Raw genomic sequence first — 16,736 nt, 5'->3', positions numbered from 1 at the left:
TTGTAAATTTATCTAGTTTTCATAGTAGGGGATCCAACAAAAAACCTGTATGAAGCGTATGAGCTTATGACTATCTTGCTAACCAGCAATCTGCAAACAACCACAAAAAAATTTAAACGGAAAAAAATACCAATGGGATTGTTTTTTATTGAAATTCATTCTCGACGTTTTGTAAAGTTTTGATTTTTGGATAAAAGTCGCACATTGTTTGTCACTATTCCCACTATTAAAAAAAAAGTTTCGCAGTTAGATTCTAGAGTTTAGAATGTCTAATATTAAATTTATTTCTATTATTTAATCATTAGGCAACAGACACAAAAATACATAAACAACAACAATTAAACCGAAGGCAGGATAGCTGCGGAAGCGAATAAATGTCAGTTATGAGAATCGATCAGTCAAACTTATAAGATATCCTAAATTTTTATGTGAAATGCTCGGAGACTCTTGTAAACCAACAGTAATCGCCAAGAACCAAAGCACAAGTAAACAAATCATAAACTTTCTAGTTGCGTTCTGGCATTATAACCAAGCATCATTGTATCATGTATTTCATCATTCAATTTTTTCAATTTTCTCATTTAATCGATGTCCGTAAATTATATAAATTTCATTTTTTTATTCCATGTAACTCAATCCTGCAACTTTCTTCAAGGTACTTCAGGATTATATTTTGTCAACGTTTTCCAACCGGGGGAGAGCGAAAATTATATATTCTATTTCGATAGTTATGTATTTTATACATATTTATCTTATGGATACATTATAAACTATTTGAACTGCACAAAAGCTAGAAGGCGACTTGCGCGTAATGAAAGCTATGAATTCATCAAAGATTAAACCACAGAGAATGATAACCCTCTATAATTAAACTACTGTATTATGTAGTCTGCGTTCGATGTATATATCTCTGATTCAGCATAGCATAGCCTAGTATGTTTAATTTACCAAATAACCGGAGCTTTCTTTCATCACTATATTTTTTTTATTCCGTTTGGTGGTATTATTTAAAACTTGTTCAAATATGCCAAGTGAGAAACGTGCTGAGCAAAATGTCAAACTCAATAATGAGTATAATGGACCTTTCCCCGACCTTTGATCCCCGAAAAATTCCTCCTATACTTTACCATTGTAAAATTTTCGGGGCTATTTTAAGAGTGCTTTTGCGAGTTTGTGCCTATAAAAGCGGATGCGAAAAGGGGGCATTGTTACGTCACTTTTTGCATCTTGCTGATTAGCCAATGTCACGAAGTAAACAAGGAAGTCGATGCTCGGGGAAAGGTCCATAGTTTTTGCAACTCTGATGAATTTCCGTCGCGTGTATTTGTCCATTGTGTTGTCGTTTTTTTCGTACTATGGCGGAATTCGAAATAAATTATGTTACCTACGTTACCATAAAACATACGTTTATGCGAAAATCGTCACGCTAAAAAGAGCGTTGATTCAACACAATTACTTTTTGCAAAATACGCATTTTCTTCCATTGCTGATACGAGGTCCTTATTTCTAGCAAGTGCATTTGTCTAAAACTAAATCGAATGAAAGCGTTTGTGATTCGTGAAAATCGTCATTTGGGCAGCCATTGTCGGTCGTTCCCACGCGCGGCGGCAGGGATTTACTAATCACCGCGACATCTTTCTTTATTTCTGAGTGTCTGTAGGGGATGTAAGACAAGGATTGGGCATTGCAATTTATTTGGCGAAAAAAAGAGAGTTTATCAGATTTGTCGAACCAGAAAACACAACGTACACATACAGACATAGGCCTATATGTAAAAAAAAATGAGTAAAAAGTGTGTCTGCTATATCAACAATATCTTGATGACAGTATTCAGTCTGTGGGTATCTGATTGAAACAACACGCTATTGCTGTACAGCTGTATGGTGACCGTCTCAGTAATCAGTTACATGAGAAGCAACGCTCGAAACTAGTTTTTATGTTTGTTGTTTACTTTTTAGCTTTATCTGTTTACAAAAAACAGCAGCTAATCAAATAATTGTTAGTACAGTATTTTTATTGGTATTCACATTTCTGCACAGGCACCGTCACATATCAATTTTTTTTTGTGTTCTACACAACTTTCACTCATCAAAATTATTTACAACATTACAAGTAAGCTTCGCCCGTGAGGTTAATTTTCTTGTGAATGTGATCATGTACTAATTTATTCTAGTGTGATTGTCGTGATGTGTTTTCACTTGCAGACTTGTGTGGGTGAATGGGCACAAGCACTGGTTACAGCGTTCGTTATAAACCTTTATATAGGTTTTGCCCATTTTCCCGATCTGTCTGTGTTGTTTTTATTTGTGTTTTATTTTGTAGACGAAAGATCGAAATAAAATTGTATTGTATTTAGGGCTGTCCAAAATCGAATAATTTCATGATTTGAATCGAATATTTTCGCCGAATCGAATATTATTGCGCAATCCTAAATCTGTCTCTATTAGGCTATACAATAAACGCCTGCCCTTCGATGTTGGGGCAACGTATATGTTACATTTACAGTTACATCTGACTTACTGCTGGTATTTTGCAATACAATGTTTTCAGATTTATAAAAGGAGATCACAAGCTTGTATGAACTGGTCGAAAAAATTTGGAGGACTCCAAAATTTGGGTTTTGAAAATTGTTGAGTGTTGAGAGTAAAAATTGCACAATTCAAAAATTGCAATCTCAATTCTAATGGATGCAGTTTTAATAGGACATGTAAAGGTTTTGGTATATAGATGGATAATACAGTATTGCCTTCATAAGAAGACAAATTCCATTGAAAGAAGGTATTGCCATCCTGAGGATCCCACAATACCTGTTTCAGCTTTGAGTTGCCTGTACCATGTTCCTATGATAACTAACTCAACAGCTTCAAATCGATTCTATTTATAGAATATCATTTTCCAAATTGCCTTTTTCTCCTTGTTCACTCTCAAAAACGTCATTACTGATTATAACTTTTAAGTTATGATGACCATGCATAAAAAAGAATAGCTAATCACGTGCCACCGGGCGGGCATTAGGAATAACATGTTTGTCGCAAAATGAAAGCGAGAGAAATATCGGGAAACCAATTAAACTGGGAGCGAGAGTGGACTAACCTCGAAGCGCCGCCGCTTGCCCGATGAAAAACGTCTTGCAAAGGTGGTTTCCGCTTTCTGTGCCTAATTTTAGCGATTCGAAAATTAGCCGAAAAACGATTCGAATAATATTTGATTTCGAATATTTGGTTCGCTTGGACAGTCCTAATTGTATTGTAGTATTTCATTTTTCCATCATACAGTCATACTAAAAATACACACAAAAAATGTAAAAGTAATGATGATGATATTTTCAAAATGAAACTATAATTTATCCAGTACCGTATCCTACTGACATATGTCAAAGTTTTTCAATTTATTGGTACTGTGAAGAATGGCGTTTCCTCCTAACATGACATTTGTATCCCGGTGAAAATTTAGGGTTGATCTGTTTTGGTACCCATTTTACTAACAAAATAAGCACCATGAAATCTGGAAATTACTCCATGAAAAAATAAGTGCTTGACTATGCAATATAAGATGGTGATCATTTATTATATGTGGTTGACACTCAGACAGACGGGATTGGCATGGCAGCATGTAACCATGCCATAACCATGTAACCCAGCGTCTCTCCCGATTTATCTTGAACTAACTATTCGAATAAGAATGGGATATGAAAGAAACAAAAAAAACAATTCCAAGTATTGTAAATAAAATTTAAAATAATATTATATATTCTTGTTATTGCTTTGAGCAAAAGCATTCATATCAGAAATATTCACACATCAAATTTAATGTATTAACATATTTAGAAAGTACCCTAGTTCTAATAGCTTTATTCTAGTTGATTGCACTTTTTTGATTTACTGGTTCAGTGGTTAGTTTAAATTGACATAAAGTTTTCTTTAACTTGGAAGCATCAATGTTAGAATTTAACCACCGGTATACTCATATCTTTGCTTGGTCAAGTCTTTTAAATATTTGTTAACCTCTCTCAGTGAATACTGTCAATAAATTTTGATTAAATGCGTTGATAAAATGATGTGATAATTTTACCATAAAATTGTTTTATTCTTCACAGATTTATAACTTTTACATATTGGCTAGTTTAAAGGATTAAAATGGCTTCTGGGCACCCCAAACCACGTATGTTCACTGGAACAGTGACGAAAATGCATGAAAATTTTGGATTTATTGACGATGATGTTTTCTTTCAATTGGCGTAAGTTTTATACTGCTCTTTATACTATTATATGAAAAGCTAATTGTAGGCTACTAAAAATATTCCTTTACTTGTTATTACCTTGTATTTTATTTCTCTAAATCTCTTAACAATATTCAATGTTAACCATATTTATTTTAAGAGTTTGTGATGGAAAAATTCCCAACATTGGAGATCGTGTTGTTGTGGAAGCCCAGTACAATCCTAATATGCCATTTGAGTGGAATGCATCTCGTGTTCAATTTGTAGCACATCAGCAACAATCAGGAATTGTACAAATGCAGGTTTGTAATGTTACTTGTTGGTTTCAGATATTTATTTTCGTCGTGCGACAAACATTGTATATTTGAACACAAAATAACAATATTTCAACTGCAATAGACGAGGGGCAGCAAAAGACTATCAAAGTCACTTAATCAGCGAACTCCTTTTGCTGAATTTGGCAGCAGGCGACGTCAGACAATACGGAAGTATATCAGTATATTGGCATTAATGAAACACAATTTGAGAACTAGAATTTAAAAGAAAACTAGAGATTCTATAAAAAATGTATTGACCAAATATGTCAATTATGAGCCCTATGTCATGCTTGAGTGAGAACACTCACAACAAATAAATTCCTGACTTACATGACAAAGTGCAGCATTGATAATAACATGAGGGATTGCCTCATGCCCAACCTTTTTTGCTAAATTCCTTCCTTCACCTATTTTATAACTCTTCGTTCCTTGGTGAATATGAGTATAAACTCTGTTTTTGTTTGTTTTTCTTTATTTAGTTGATTATTAGCTAGAGAAACACACAATTCACTCTCCGGCTTTTGTACTGTTTTAATAATAGAATATAATGTGTGTCATAAATATGCATTACATTACCACTGGATAAGTTAAGAATATTGGTAATACTACACCAAATACAAAGACAATTTTCTTTGCTAAAACATATAATATTTCCCTGGAAAGAATTACTCCCATGGTTGGGAAACCTTGTCTTATAGTATTATTATTGTTTCATTAACTTCAGAAAGACTCATCCAACCATTGGGAGCTAAATAATATCAATGACCCTATGGCTTACTTTCACATCTACAGTCAGAATTTTTCTCTTAATTTTTGTTCTCTTCATCTATGAACATATTTGTTTTGGATTTTAGGGAAGTCACTACAATGCCAATCGATCTCAGTTTCCTCAAGGATTGAAGTTTGTATCAGGACATGGCGGTGGTATGGTTTATTCTTTTAGTTAACATTGTGCTTGCTGATGGCTATTGTTAAACTTTTTATATTATTGCTCTGGCTCAATTTACAAATTCCATTTGATTTTGTTAAAAATTATTTAATGTCCAACTTTACTGGCAATTTCTTAATTCAAATGCTAATCTCTCTGCAAAATTTGACCAGCTGGGGAGAATTTGTCCTTGCGTAATGGATCTTTGTATTATCTAGTTTTGCATTTTTAGTTGGATTACTTGGTGCTGCCCCGATCAATGTAATAAACCAACAACAACCAAGGATTCCTCAACCTCGTCGTCAGCAAGGAGGAAAGAAACGAAATGCTCAAAGGTATTACTACTAACTTTAATTTTTAGGTTCTGTTGTCATGAGATTGGCTCCCATATTTCTTCTTTGAACTTTGAACTCTTGATTTTCGAATAATTCATCTTAATTGGCAGAAACTATGTTAAGTTTTTTTTTAATGTACTGTAAGTTATTTTCTTCTGGCACTTTAATTAAAAAACTTTGAATATTGGTAGAAGAAATTTTCCCCAATTTCCTGAGTCGATAGATTCTTTTGGTCTCAATATTTTGATTACAGTTCAGATATTCAGGTCTAAAAATGCGGACAATGTGAAATTTGGTTTTACTAAGTGCATCTCTGTCTTACACCTAGATGAAAATTTTAATTCTCTCACAGTCATAATATGTGGTTAATCAAGTATTTATTTTTAATAATGTCAACAATTGAAGGCCAATCATATAAGATATAACCCTTCGATTTACCAACTTAGGTCAGCTGCCGTGGATCATTCTTCCTCACCACGTCGTAAAAGTCGAGAAAAGGACCAATACAAAAAGCGGAGGTTAGCATGTTGAATATTCAATCAGAAAAACTTTCCTTTTTACCAGGGATTTCCGAAATGATTCGATTGCATTCAAATTTCCATCATATTCGATATAATAAAAAATTTAAGTTAAGAATAATTTTATTTGAAAATTAGAGATTTCGAGCTGTCAGACTAGCAGATCAAAACATACGATATCTCGACTGATAAAAAATAACACAGAGAAAACAATGACTTTTTCATTTACGTTGTTATATATGTGATCAACATGAAAATATGGTGATATGTTTAATTTTTTTTTAACATGCCCCCCCTCAATTTCGAATGTATTCAATATTCCATATTTGGAAATATTGTTTCAGAATGTAAATAGAATATGAAAATATTCGGTTTTGTCCATCCCTGCTTGCCAGATATTAGATATTTATTACTTGCTAGATATTTATTACTTATATTATTTTTAAATTTTTTCAGAACAAGAACTCCACCAAAGAAACAATCCCCTGGAAATCGTCGTGGTGTATCTGCTGATAAGATGCCTAGACGTCCTGCTCCTCGATATATGATTCAATATGCAAAACGACAACTCACAAGGTTTGTGGAAATGTAGTCTTTCCTGGTCTCATGTGTCTCACATATTTATTCACATATCATGAATCACAATAAGTTCTATATTCAACAAGTCATTTATGACTTAGCAATCAGATCTGACGAGCTGGTTTGAAATCACAATTGGTCAGTCTCGAGCTTTAGGGACAGTGTATTAAAACTGTGACTCCAGCTCCGGAGCTTCATTTTTTCACCTAGGAGCTGCTGGGCTCTGTTATGAGTTATGACCACTACTTTGAAACATCAGTCAAGATGCAGTTTCGCGGAAGTGAGACTCAAGATTAATATATAAGGCTTTCAAATTTTAGAATTCATCTTTCAAGTATATAAAATTATCTTGAAGATTATCGTAAAATTATTAGAAATTTAGTGTTTAGCTGGTAGCTTCGGCTGAAGTTCCACCCAGCTCTAGCTTTTCCGACTTCAGCTCTAACAAAAGATTACAGCTTTATTGCTCCAGTTCCCCAGCCCTGTTAGCAAAACATATAAAATATTATCTTTTTTAGAAAATCTTCTGATGTTATGAGTCTGAAGCAAGCTTTCTCAAGTTTGTATATTCCAAGTGATGTCTTCTCTGTTGGATACAACTGGCATAAGAGTTTTACTTTGGAACAACCATTATCTGCTAGAAAATGTTATTTTCATATTTTGCACAAGGTATGTTGTAAAGTATTGTATTACCTTGCTATGATCATTTTTCTAGTTTTATGAACTTTTTGGATTTGAAAGATGCTTCCATTAAAGCTTAAAGGTCGAATATTACATTATTGGTCGCGAAGGGGACCTATGGAACGTTTTGTCATTTTGTATTCTTGTTTTTGCTTTTATAGAAAATCGCTTTTCTCATGGACCAATTTCTTTGAACTTTTCAGTGATAAAAGATAGTATTTTTTGCTTGAAAGGTGGTTTGCTTCTTTTGGTGATTCCCCTTTTGCGTAAGTTCTGCTTAGCTGCGATACAGTTCTGGTAGGCTACCGTGACACTCTTATATTTTTAGGATGTTGAGACTTTGGAAAAACTCGATTCTAGGGCACTGAGCCCCTCAGATGCTGATCATACCTGGTCGGCAAAGGTGATGTTGCTTCAAATTCCAAACAAAGAAGAAATCTATAATCAATGTTGTAAATTTGCTGAAGATGACTCAGATACTTTTCTTCATCAATCTCGCTTATTTAAGGTTTGGCTCTTTATTAACTGATAAAATTACAAGTCAATAATATAGTAGCAGTGTCAGGTAACTTGTTTCTTGCTACCAGACTTGAATCTATTTTTCATGTTTGCGTTTTTTGAAAGTGTTATTTATACCTGTTTATGAGTAGGATAGGATTTTACAAATTTATACTGGAGGAGAATAAAGGCGATAATACTGCTTAATCATATCTTGTCCGGTTACCAGTACATGACGGGTATGGGATTAGTCGGCCATTTATTTGTTTCAAATGTATGGACTTGATTTAGTATTTTGGTGTTGATGTAATGTTAAATGTACCTAAGCCTAAATTTGAAAAGCTTATTTATCTTCAAATCATGTATGATTATCTTATCCAGTCAAAGTAACTATGCCTGTCAGGTGAGACCTTCGTTTATGTATATTTTCATCTTATATCACATTCTTCACTTTTTTAGTTTCTTGTTGGGTGTAAAGGAAAAAAAGAGCAGATGGCGATTGGTGGCCCCTGGTCACCATCATTGGATGGAATTTCTCCGGGTACTGATCCTATGACTCTCATTCGTACAGCTATTCGTACATGCAAAAATCTTACTGGAATTGATTTGAGCAATTGTACCCAGTGGTATGTCAATATCATTTTAATTTTTCTTTCTAATTTTTTATAAAACTGTATCAAAGTTACTCAATGCCTCATGTACCGTTTTGAGAAGCAGTTGCTCTACTTCGCTGACGACGTCATTTGCTTTGAGAGTTCTCTCTACAACTACCTGTTATTGATGTATTAGTTACTTACCATTTCCAGATTGATTCAATTTGTTGTCTTGTTTTATATTTATCATTTACTTCGGAACATCGAATTTCTTCTCTACAATCTTCTGACAACGTCATGATCGACATCAACCTTCTTGTGTTTTCGTCCTCATTTACACAAAACATTGAAACGTGACTCTATAAAAAGGCGTCGTATGCTGGAAATCCAGTATCATCGCGGTGCTGAGGTTCATAAGGGCCACACGATTCCAGCCAGAGTGGAAACAACAGTTATATTTCTTCCCGATGTCCACTCTTGTATGCTGTCATCTATTGAGTACAATTCGCTACGTACCAGCTACATTGATAAGTGTGAGGCCGTTATCAAGGCCAAACAGGAAGCTGCAGAGAATAGTGCCGCAGATAAACTTGCTTCTGAGAACGTTGAGGAGAAACAAGACCCAGATGCTGATGCTAAGAATGATGTACCCAGTGATCAGAAGGCATATTTTCTATTACGACATAATTTTATTGATTTGTAGAAAAGATTTACAATTCTTTTTTGAGATATAGCTGCTGATTATAGTGATATAATCAGAAAACATGGTACCAGACCAACTTTTATTCAACAATCAAGTCACAATTTGGGTTTAATAATTGATTTCTAATTAGATTGTCCATCATTCATCAAAAATTCATCCTATCAATACCAGATTTGATTATTTTCTTCTCATAAATTACCAAGTGGAGAAGGCGTATGGTACCCTGATTGGTATCATTGGTAAGGTTGTTGTCCACTTTCCTATCATTAAACGCTTTTCTCAGATTTTATCTTAATATTCAGGAAACTGTAAAATCTGCTACTGACGTAGATGAGGTTATGTCAAACCCGGAAAATGAAGTTTATACTACATTAGATGAGAGTACTGATACGGTCGAGCCTGCTGAAAAGGAAACAAATGAAAACGACCCAGGAAAAACTCTCGATTCAAAACTTGATATTAAAAGTTTGAAAGTAAGTGTAACAATGTAATTTTATTTAGTTATATACATTTACTCGGGGCTTTGTTTTATCACAATGGTTTTTGGTTCCTATCAAACTTCAATTGGTAATTTTTTTTTCTATAGGTTCCCACTCTGAGAAAAGAACTAGAGGCAAGAGGACTGTCACCCCGGGGATTGAAGAATGCATTAATACAAAGATTAACTAATGCTGTAGAGGCAGAAGAAAAGTCTGCATCGGAGGTAATTAGTTTGTGCGGTAAATCCTGCTTTTAGTGTCGTTAAAATATGATATTTAATGGCAGATGCAGGGGTGCACAAAGTTACGTTCACCAGGTGTGGCAATATGTAGGCAAATAACTGCATAGGTCCGCTGTTACATAGGCGTATTTAGGTATGGTGCTTTTCTAATGCTCATCAATGCATGAATCAATCGTGTTTGTGGCTATTTATCTTAAGATTCTTACTTGAAAAGAATATGTTTTGAGAATAATTCGTTTTGAATTTTGTTTGAGCCATTTTCATATTAAAGATGAGCATGTAAGTGTAGTCCTAATTTTTTTTTATCATCATCCTAATAAAGTGACAATGAGATTTGGTGTATGCAATCTTCTCACCAAGTAAAATAACTTTTCTGTATGGAGATCATTAATTCTAACTTGAATCATGATTAAACATAGATTTGATTTTTTCCTCAAGTCCAAAGATGTTGAAATGAAAGAAGAAAATGTGAAAAATGGAGAAAATCCAGAAAAATTAGTAAAAGAGGAATCCATGCAGGAGGATGAGAAGGAACCAACAGTCGAAAAGGGAAAACAAGAGAAGATGGAGGAGGAGGTAGAAATGAAACAAGAGGAAACAAAAGAAGAAGAATCTACTAAACAAGAAAAAACTGACGAAAAGACAGAAGACAAAGACAATACTGATAAACCAATACTGAAACCAATAAAGGTAAATATATTAGAATAATAACCTCATATGGTTACATCTAAAATTTTAAAATGAGGAATGTGTAATGGGGTATATAGGGTGTCCATAAAGTGTCTTTCAATTAAAAAAATAATTTACAAAGTGAAAAGATGGGATATCGCAATGAGTGTTGCTTTAAGTTAATCAGTATTTCATAAAGCTTTTATTGACACATTTAATACACTTCGTCGAACGTTTAATTGAAAATATCATTACTCTATTTAATATCCCTTACCGTGTGGTGGGCACATATACGTACCAACGACAAAACTCGCTAGATCGCGGCGGGTACTTTAAGTTACCCATTGTTTTATTTAGCAATCGGTCCCCAATCCTTTCCATCTACCAAAGTATTTTGAGTTAGATCACGAAATTGCTACAGCAACATTATGCTATTGTTTGCCAACCATGAAGCGATAACGGTAAAGGATTTAGCGAATATTTCTATTTTTTATCACGGTTTGAAGTTTAAACTCCCAAGAAAAAAAATCTTATTAAAATAAACTTAGCTATAGATATTTGTCATTCGAAGCATAGTTGATGCAGGGAACAGCGTTGTTCAGCACAAGGGTTTGAAACCAAAGCCTTTGATGCGGTATGCAAGTTCCATAACCTCTTTACCACATAGGCATTATAGATGAAATAATTATAAAGTAAGAATTCAGGAAAAAAATCAATGTTTTCGTCATTTTTGTTAAGATTGATGTCGATAGAATCAAGCGACATTACACTCTACCTGAAAATAATCCTGGTATTCCAGTTCATCCAAATGCTCAGTTTAAGAAAGGAAATTTTGACTGTTCAACAACTTCTTTGTCTAGTTTGCTTGCGTACCGCATTGAAGATAACAAAGAAAGCATTTTCGAGGTAATATTGATTCTTTTTTTTTCCAACACTAATCGTGCTTTTCACTCCGAAGAAAGGTCTAAAATAGCCACTGATATATAATATTTACTACTTTCGGAACGACCGAAATCATTTCGGTTTGTTCCAATTTGTTGCACTCTGGGTGAGGTTGTGGGTATGTGATTTGAACCCCGGTTAGGTTGTAGGTGTGGGATTTGAACCCCAGAAATTTGTAACCCGCGATACCAACACAGTTAAGTCTAACGCTCTCACCACTAGGCCATCACATAAATATGTATAAGTTTTCAGAAATTTCTTGTCTGCTTTTTGTCCAGGTCTCTGTTTTTGCTGAAGCATTTTACGAGATGTTACAACGGCAACATGCATTCAATATATATACTGCTCTATCCAACCCACTTCCTGAGTTAAAAGTTGAAGAAGAAGAAAAAAATGAGGAAGATGAGGATAAAAAAGAAACACAAAATGATGAGGAAGATAGTGAGCCAAAAGCAAAGAAAAGCAAGAGTGAATCTGAAGATACTGAAGAAAGGAATAATGAAAAAGGCGTAAGAATTTTTGAGATTTGGGAGAATGGCATTTTGGCTAGTGTTTTGGGCTTGACTTCGTTGGTGTCTTATTTCAGAGATATTAGGTTCAAATTTAACGTCCAACTTCTGATCTTTGATAAACTAGTAGGGTTCCTTTTCTAGGAGAATAATATAGATTTCTATATATCTTTGGCTACTACATTAAGACCTATCGGAGCAAAAATTTGAAAAAAAAATTATCATTAGATTAAGTGGTAAAAGAGAGTTTGTTTTTTAGGAAACAGTTGACAAATCAGAAGAAGAGAATTTGAAAAAGGAAAAACTGGGTAAAATCACTGAACTATATACATATATATTCATTCAAATTACCCAACTGTCATAAAAGAGGAAAGAGTACTAACGAGAGGGAGAAATAGGGAGAGAGTACTCATTAGTTAATGTTATAATGTTCTCTTTTATAAGAAACTAAACATACAAGGAAACTTAATTTTCATATAAAATCATTTTTTGTTATTCTGATTCAAATGCACGTTTCAGATTATTAAGAACTGTATTAGAAAAATAGAAATACTGTAAATGTTTCTGATGTATTTTGTCTGCATTTGTAGTTTATTATTTTTTTTGTTTATCTTGATCTAAACTAGTTAAGTCGTTTGCATTTATATAGACGTAGTAATCCTGATCTTTTTGTGACATTGTTTCGGGAAACCATGCAGATCAGCATTTTGTCATTTCAGACGATGATAAAAAATCTGATCGTAAGCGTTCACATTCTCAAGATAGCAAAAGTAGCAAGAAAACTGACAAATCTTCCAGAGAAAAAGAAGGAAAAGTTCCACAAAAGGTAATTTACTAGAATTTACGAATAATTTATATGTTTGCTCCTTAGTTTTTCTAATCTAATCTTATTTTTTGCTTTTATACAGCCTGCTGAAAAACTTGTGACACTGCGTAAAGATTTGTTGTTGTCGTTTGTATTCTTTGACCAAACACAATGTGGATATATTAAAGCAAGTGACATGAATGACATCATTCACTCCATTGGACTTGGCCTTTCTCGTTCTCAGGTAACTTCGCAAAAATAATATTATTTCTATGATTTTCATATTATTTGTTGTTTTTCAGTAATTTATGTTGCTTTCTATCGACTTTTCTCTTCTCGGGATGAATATATAAATCTTAACGAAAATTCACTTATTTCTTATCGATCTTAAGATCGGTAAGTATGTTAATAGATATGTGTCTGTCTGTCTGTTAGATACACGCGATATCTCACAAAAGTGAGGTTGAATCTGCTTCAAATTTTGCATGTGCATTCATCATATCTCGGATCAGAAGCCTATTGATTTTGGATGAATTATGTCGTATAATTAGCGAGTTATTAAATAATTAGTGATGGGACACACGGTGTCACTATGGAGTAAGAGCGCATGAATCGAAACCGCGGGAAGAGTCCCTGACTTTCGATCGATAAGTCGATGGTCTCCGTCCGATATTCTCGTTAGTTCATTGTGGGAAAGTTTGAATAGACCTGGAGTATTTAGTAGTTTGGGGCTTGTTGTGTTCTTATTTTGTGTCTTAGTTTTCTGGTTTGACAAAAGCAATAAATTCTCTCTCTCTCTCTTTTTGGTATTAACCATCATATTTTGATTTTTTCCCCACTCAAGATTTCCAAATTGTTGGCTAAATATATAAAACGAGATCAGATCCAATACAGAAAGCTGATTGACTTTCCAGAATCGAAGTTAGAACAATACAAAGAATTACTGGAAAATGCTGAGAAGGTTGATATCGCCACACTAGCGAATGGAAACAAAGTAATCTAAATTAAAAATTGTGTATATTTTTTAAAAATCAAATGTATTGTAGTTCTAAGAATTGTTTACCAGTAAATGTTATTCAACATATTTTACCTTCATTGAATTTTCAGAAGCTGCTGCCTAGTACATCTGTATGCAATGGTGATAGGAAACATTCAATGCCTGCCGAAAGCAATGGAATTGTGGTTTTCGATGTATGTTAAGGATTCAAAGAGTATTGTATTGTTATCAAACTATATGTTGTGGTATTGAAATTTTTGCATGTAGGCTGTTTTGATGACAAAATTTTATTGATAACTTTCTTGTTATATTTGTATATGTTACGTAATTATGTAGCGTAACATGAAACAGTTGTTTCATTATATTATCTTTTCGCCTTGAATTCATACAGGGTAACATCGGTGATATGAAATCATGTATATGTATGTAATGTAATTATGTAGCATAAAAAAACAGAAGTTGTTTCATTATCTTAACTTTCTCGGTTTGAATTCATACAGGGAACTGTCATTGATATTAAATCATTACAACGGAAATTATCATCTAGTGAAGAAGATCGTGCAGATTTAGAAATTTCTTTGGAAAAGTTGAAGAAGGATCTTGGTAATTTTGTGATTTATGAAGATTTTAACCTCCACTGACCTTTGTTGGGAAGCTTTATTTAACTCGAGTCGAGTTAGATTCAAGTTACGAAATGACTCTTAGTGATTCGACTTCGGACTCATACTTGACTCGGAAACCTTTTGATTTGAGTTGCGACTAGGGGTTTATGGATTTCTACAGAAATGGATGATTAATCAAAATGTGCTTTTCCAGTTTAGAGCTTGTGACCCCTTGAGGAATTTTGAAGTGATGTTGTCAAAATTGTATATATTTGAAACATTCATTTAATAAGAGATGCTCGTTTCACTTGCCAGTGAATTGAATATATAGTGATCATGTCTTTTATAACGTAATTAATTGGTAACACATAATTTTGATATTCCTAACAAGAATATTAGATTGTCTTGCTTTTTGAAGCATTTGTTAAAAATTGGCCATTTCTCTCACAAGTATGCACTGAGGTATTTCTAACTAGGGAGTATCCTTTATTTTCGATTAAATTTTGAGTGCTTCTCAAGGATGTTCCAGAAGATAAATGTGGTTGCATGAGATGTTAGATAAGTTGTTTCAAAAATGTATTTTTTTTCTTCAGATGATACTAACAAAATTCTGACAAAAACGCAAGATGAGAAGAAAATACTACATGATAACTATGAGTCCACTAAGAAAAGATTGAGCGAGACAGAGGAAGGTTTGAAGTCCACTCAAGACGTCAAAGAGAAATTTGAGAAAACACTAAAGAGCATAGCGTTTAGTGTTGAGACTGTATTGCCAGAAAAAATACAACCAAGCAAAGATTGATTCCTAGAAATGCAGGGAATACTGTTGATTGGTGAGTTGTAGGTAATTGAGAAATTTTACTTCAGCGTTTACCTGCAATCTTAATGGTATGTTTAAAAAAATGATATAAATTGGTTTACACTGTGTTACTACATATTTTACATGCCGTGCTATACATATTCATTCTTGGAATGGGCCTTGATTTTCATTTCACATTTGCACTTGTTTGTTTGTGTTAGCAATCTTGACAGTCTTCTGTAGACCCCATTTACATTGTTTTTTGGAATTAAATCTGAATGTAGAATGTTTTTACTTATCGATCTTAAGATCGGTAAGTATGTTGATAGGTATTTGTTTGTTCGTGTGTTTGTCTGTTAAGACACTTTCCGTATGTTACGCGATATCTCACGAAAGCGAGGTTGAATGTCCTTCGAATTTTGCATGTGTATTCATCATATCTCGGACCAAAAGCCTATTGATTTTGGATGAGTTATGTCGTATAATTAGCGAGTTAATAATTGATTAGTAATTTTTTTTCTTTATATAATTAGCGAGTTATTAATTAGGCTTTTTTTGGGGTCGATCGATAAGTCTACGGTCTCCGACTGATATTCTCGTTTAACGGTTGTTAAATGCTCAATCTAATATATTTTTCATATCTCTCGGATGTATGGAATATAGAATTAATTCTCCTAATAACAGTTGCATACAAAAGGAAGCTGGCATAGTTTGAGACTTTTTCTAATACCTTGTCCCAAATTGTTGGTGTGAACAACTTACCCAGCGAGGGTAAAAAAATTCTGCTGTTGATTAATAGACTACTCTCATTTTCAGATACTAGCTTTGCAATGCATTCTACACCCTGGTCGACTTATATGGAATGTGGTAGCTGAAGAGCTTAAGATACCTGGGGTCTGGCAATAATTTTTTGTGAACTATTTTGCCGTGATTTCATGCAAGCTGTAAATAAAGCTATTTGCTTATTTCAAATATACGTGATCTTTCTTCTGTGAATTAGTGTGAATGCAGAGATTAATAGATTAAGAGCAATTTTTTCAGAAAAAATTATATTGTTAGATCGGAAATTGAAGGGGTTATTTTTTTACTAAAGTAGATTAAATATCATGACAACTATTATATTAATTTTGGGACTTGCATAGCCCCATCTTGATTAATGTAGCCTGTGGGGAAATATGACAGAAAGGAACAGTATACACCGATAAGATTTTGTAGAGTTGGATCAAGTTGGCAATTCTATTTCAATTTTGTGCTAAGAACTACACCCACCTTCTTTCATATTATACAATGCAACAGGAAAACATTAATGTATATTGGTGAT

The 16,736-nt window shown here is 33.7% G+C and overlaps 1 protein-coding gene across 2 annotated transcripts; it reads left to right on the top strand.

Annotated features, from left to right (window-relative positions):
• Positions 1 to 4,098: 4,098 nt before the first annotated feature.
• LOC120328962 (cell division cycle and apoptosis regulator protein 1-like) lies at positions 4,099 to 16,411 on the top strand. Of its 2 annotated transcripts, none has more exons than XM_039395556.2 (23): positions 4,099 to 4,237; positions 4,380 to 4,521; positions 5,391 to 5,460; positions 5,697 to 5,799; positions 6,246 to 6,317; positions 6,774 to 6,893; positions 7,415 to 7,565; positions 7,906 to 8,085; positions 8,535 to 8,701; positions 9,038 to 9,332; positions 9,674 to 9,844; positions 9,958 to 10,074; positions 10,531 to 10,782; positions 11,500 to 11,667; positions 11,982 to 12,212; positions 12,472 to 12,520; positions 12,932 to 13,038; positions 13,121 to 13,261; positions 13,862 to 14,011; positions 14,125 to 14,208; positions 14,515 to 14,617; positions 15,210 to 15,449; positions 16,232 to 16,411. In XM_039395556.2, exons 1-22 carry the CDS (start codon positions 4,137 to 4,139, stop codon positions 15,416 to 15,418), a joined length of 3,183 nt encoding a protein of 1,060 aa, XP_039251490.2. In that variant the 5' UTR covers positions 4,099 to 4,136; the 3' UTR covers positions 15,419 to 15,449; positions 16,232 to 16,411. The 2 variants fall into 2 exon arrangements, with proteins under 2 accessions (XP_039251490.2, XP_077970601.1); XM_078114475.1 differs by having other exon boundaries at positions 15,210 to 15,460.
• The last annotated feature ends 325 nt before the right edge of the window (positions 16,412 to 16,736 follow it).

The sequence above is a fragment of the Styela clava genome, chromosome 7 (genome assembly GCF_964204865.1).
Source record: "Styela clava chromosome 7, kaStyClav1.hap1.2, whole genome shotgun sequence".
NCBI lineage: Eukaryota > Metazoa > Chordata > Ascidiacea > Stolidobranchia > Styelidae > Styela > Styela clava.
The sequence above is the reverse complement of the archived record's forward strand: the minus strand, read 5'-3'. Positions and strand labels throughout refer to the sequence as shown.

Bases quoted from the DNA above. Each gene is read 5' to 3' on its own strand.
- LOC120328962 (XM_039395556.2), top strand. From the start codon at position 4,137: ATGGCTTCTGGGCACCCCAAACCACGTATGTTCACTGGAACAGTGACG. The intron at 7,566-7,905 runs GTATGTTGTAAA...TTATATTTTTAG, and splicing joins ATTTTCATATTTTGCACAAG to GATGTTGAGACTTTGGAAAA. The intron at 10,075-10,530 runs GTAATTAGTTTG...TTTTTCCTCAAG, and splicing joins AAGAAAAGTCTGCATCGGAG to TCCAAAGATGTTGAAATGAA.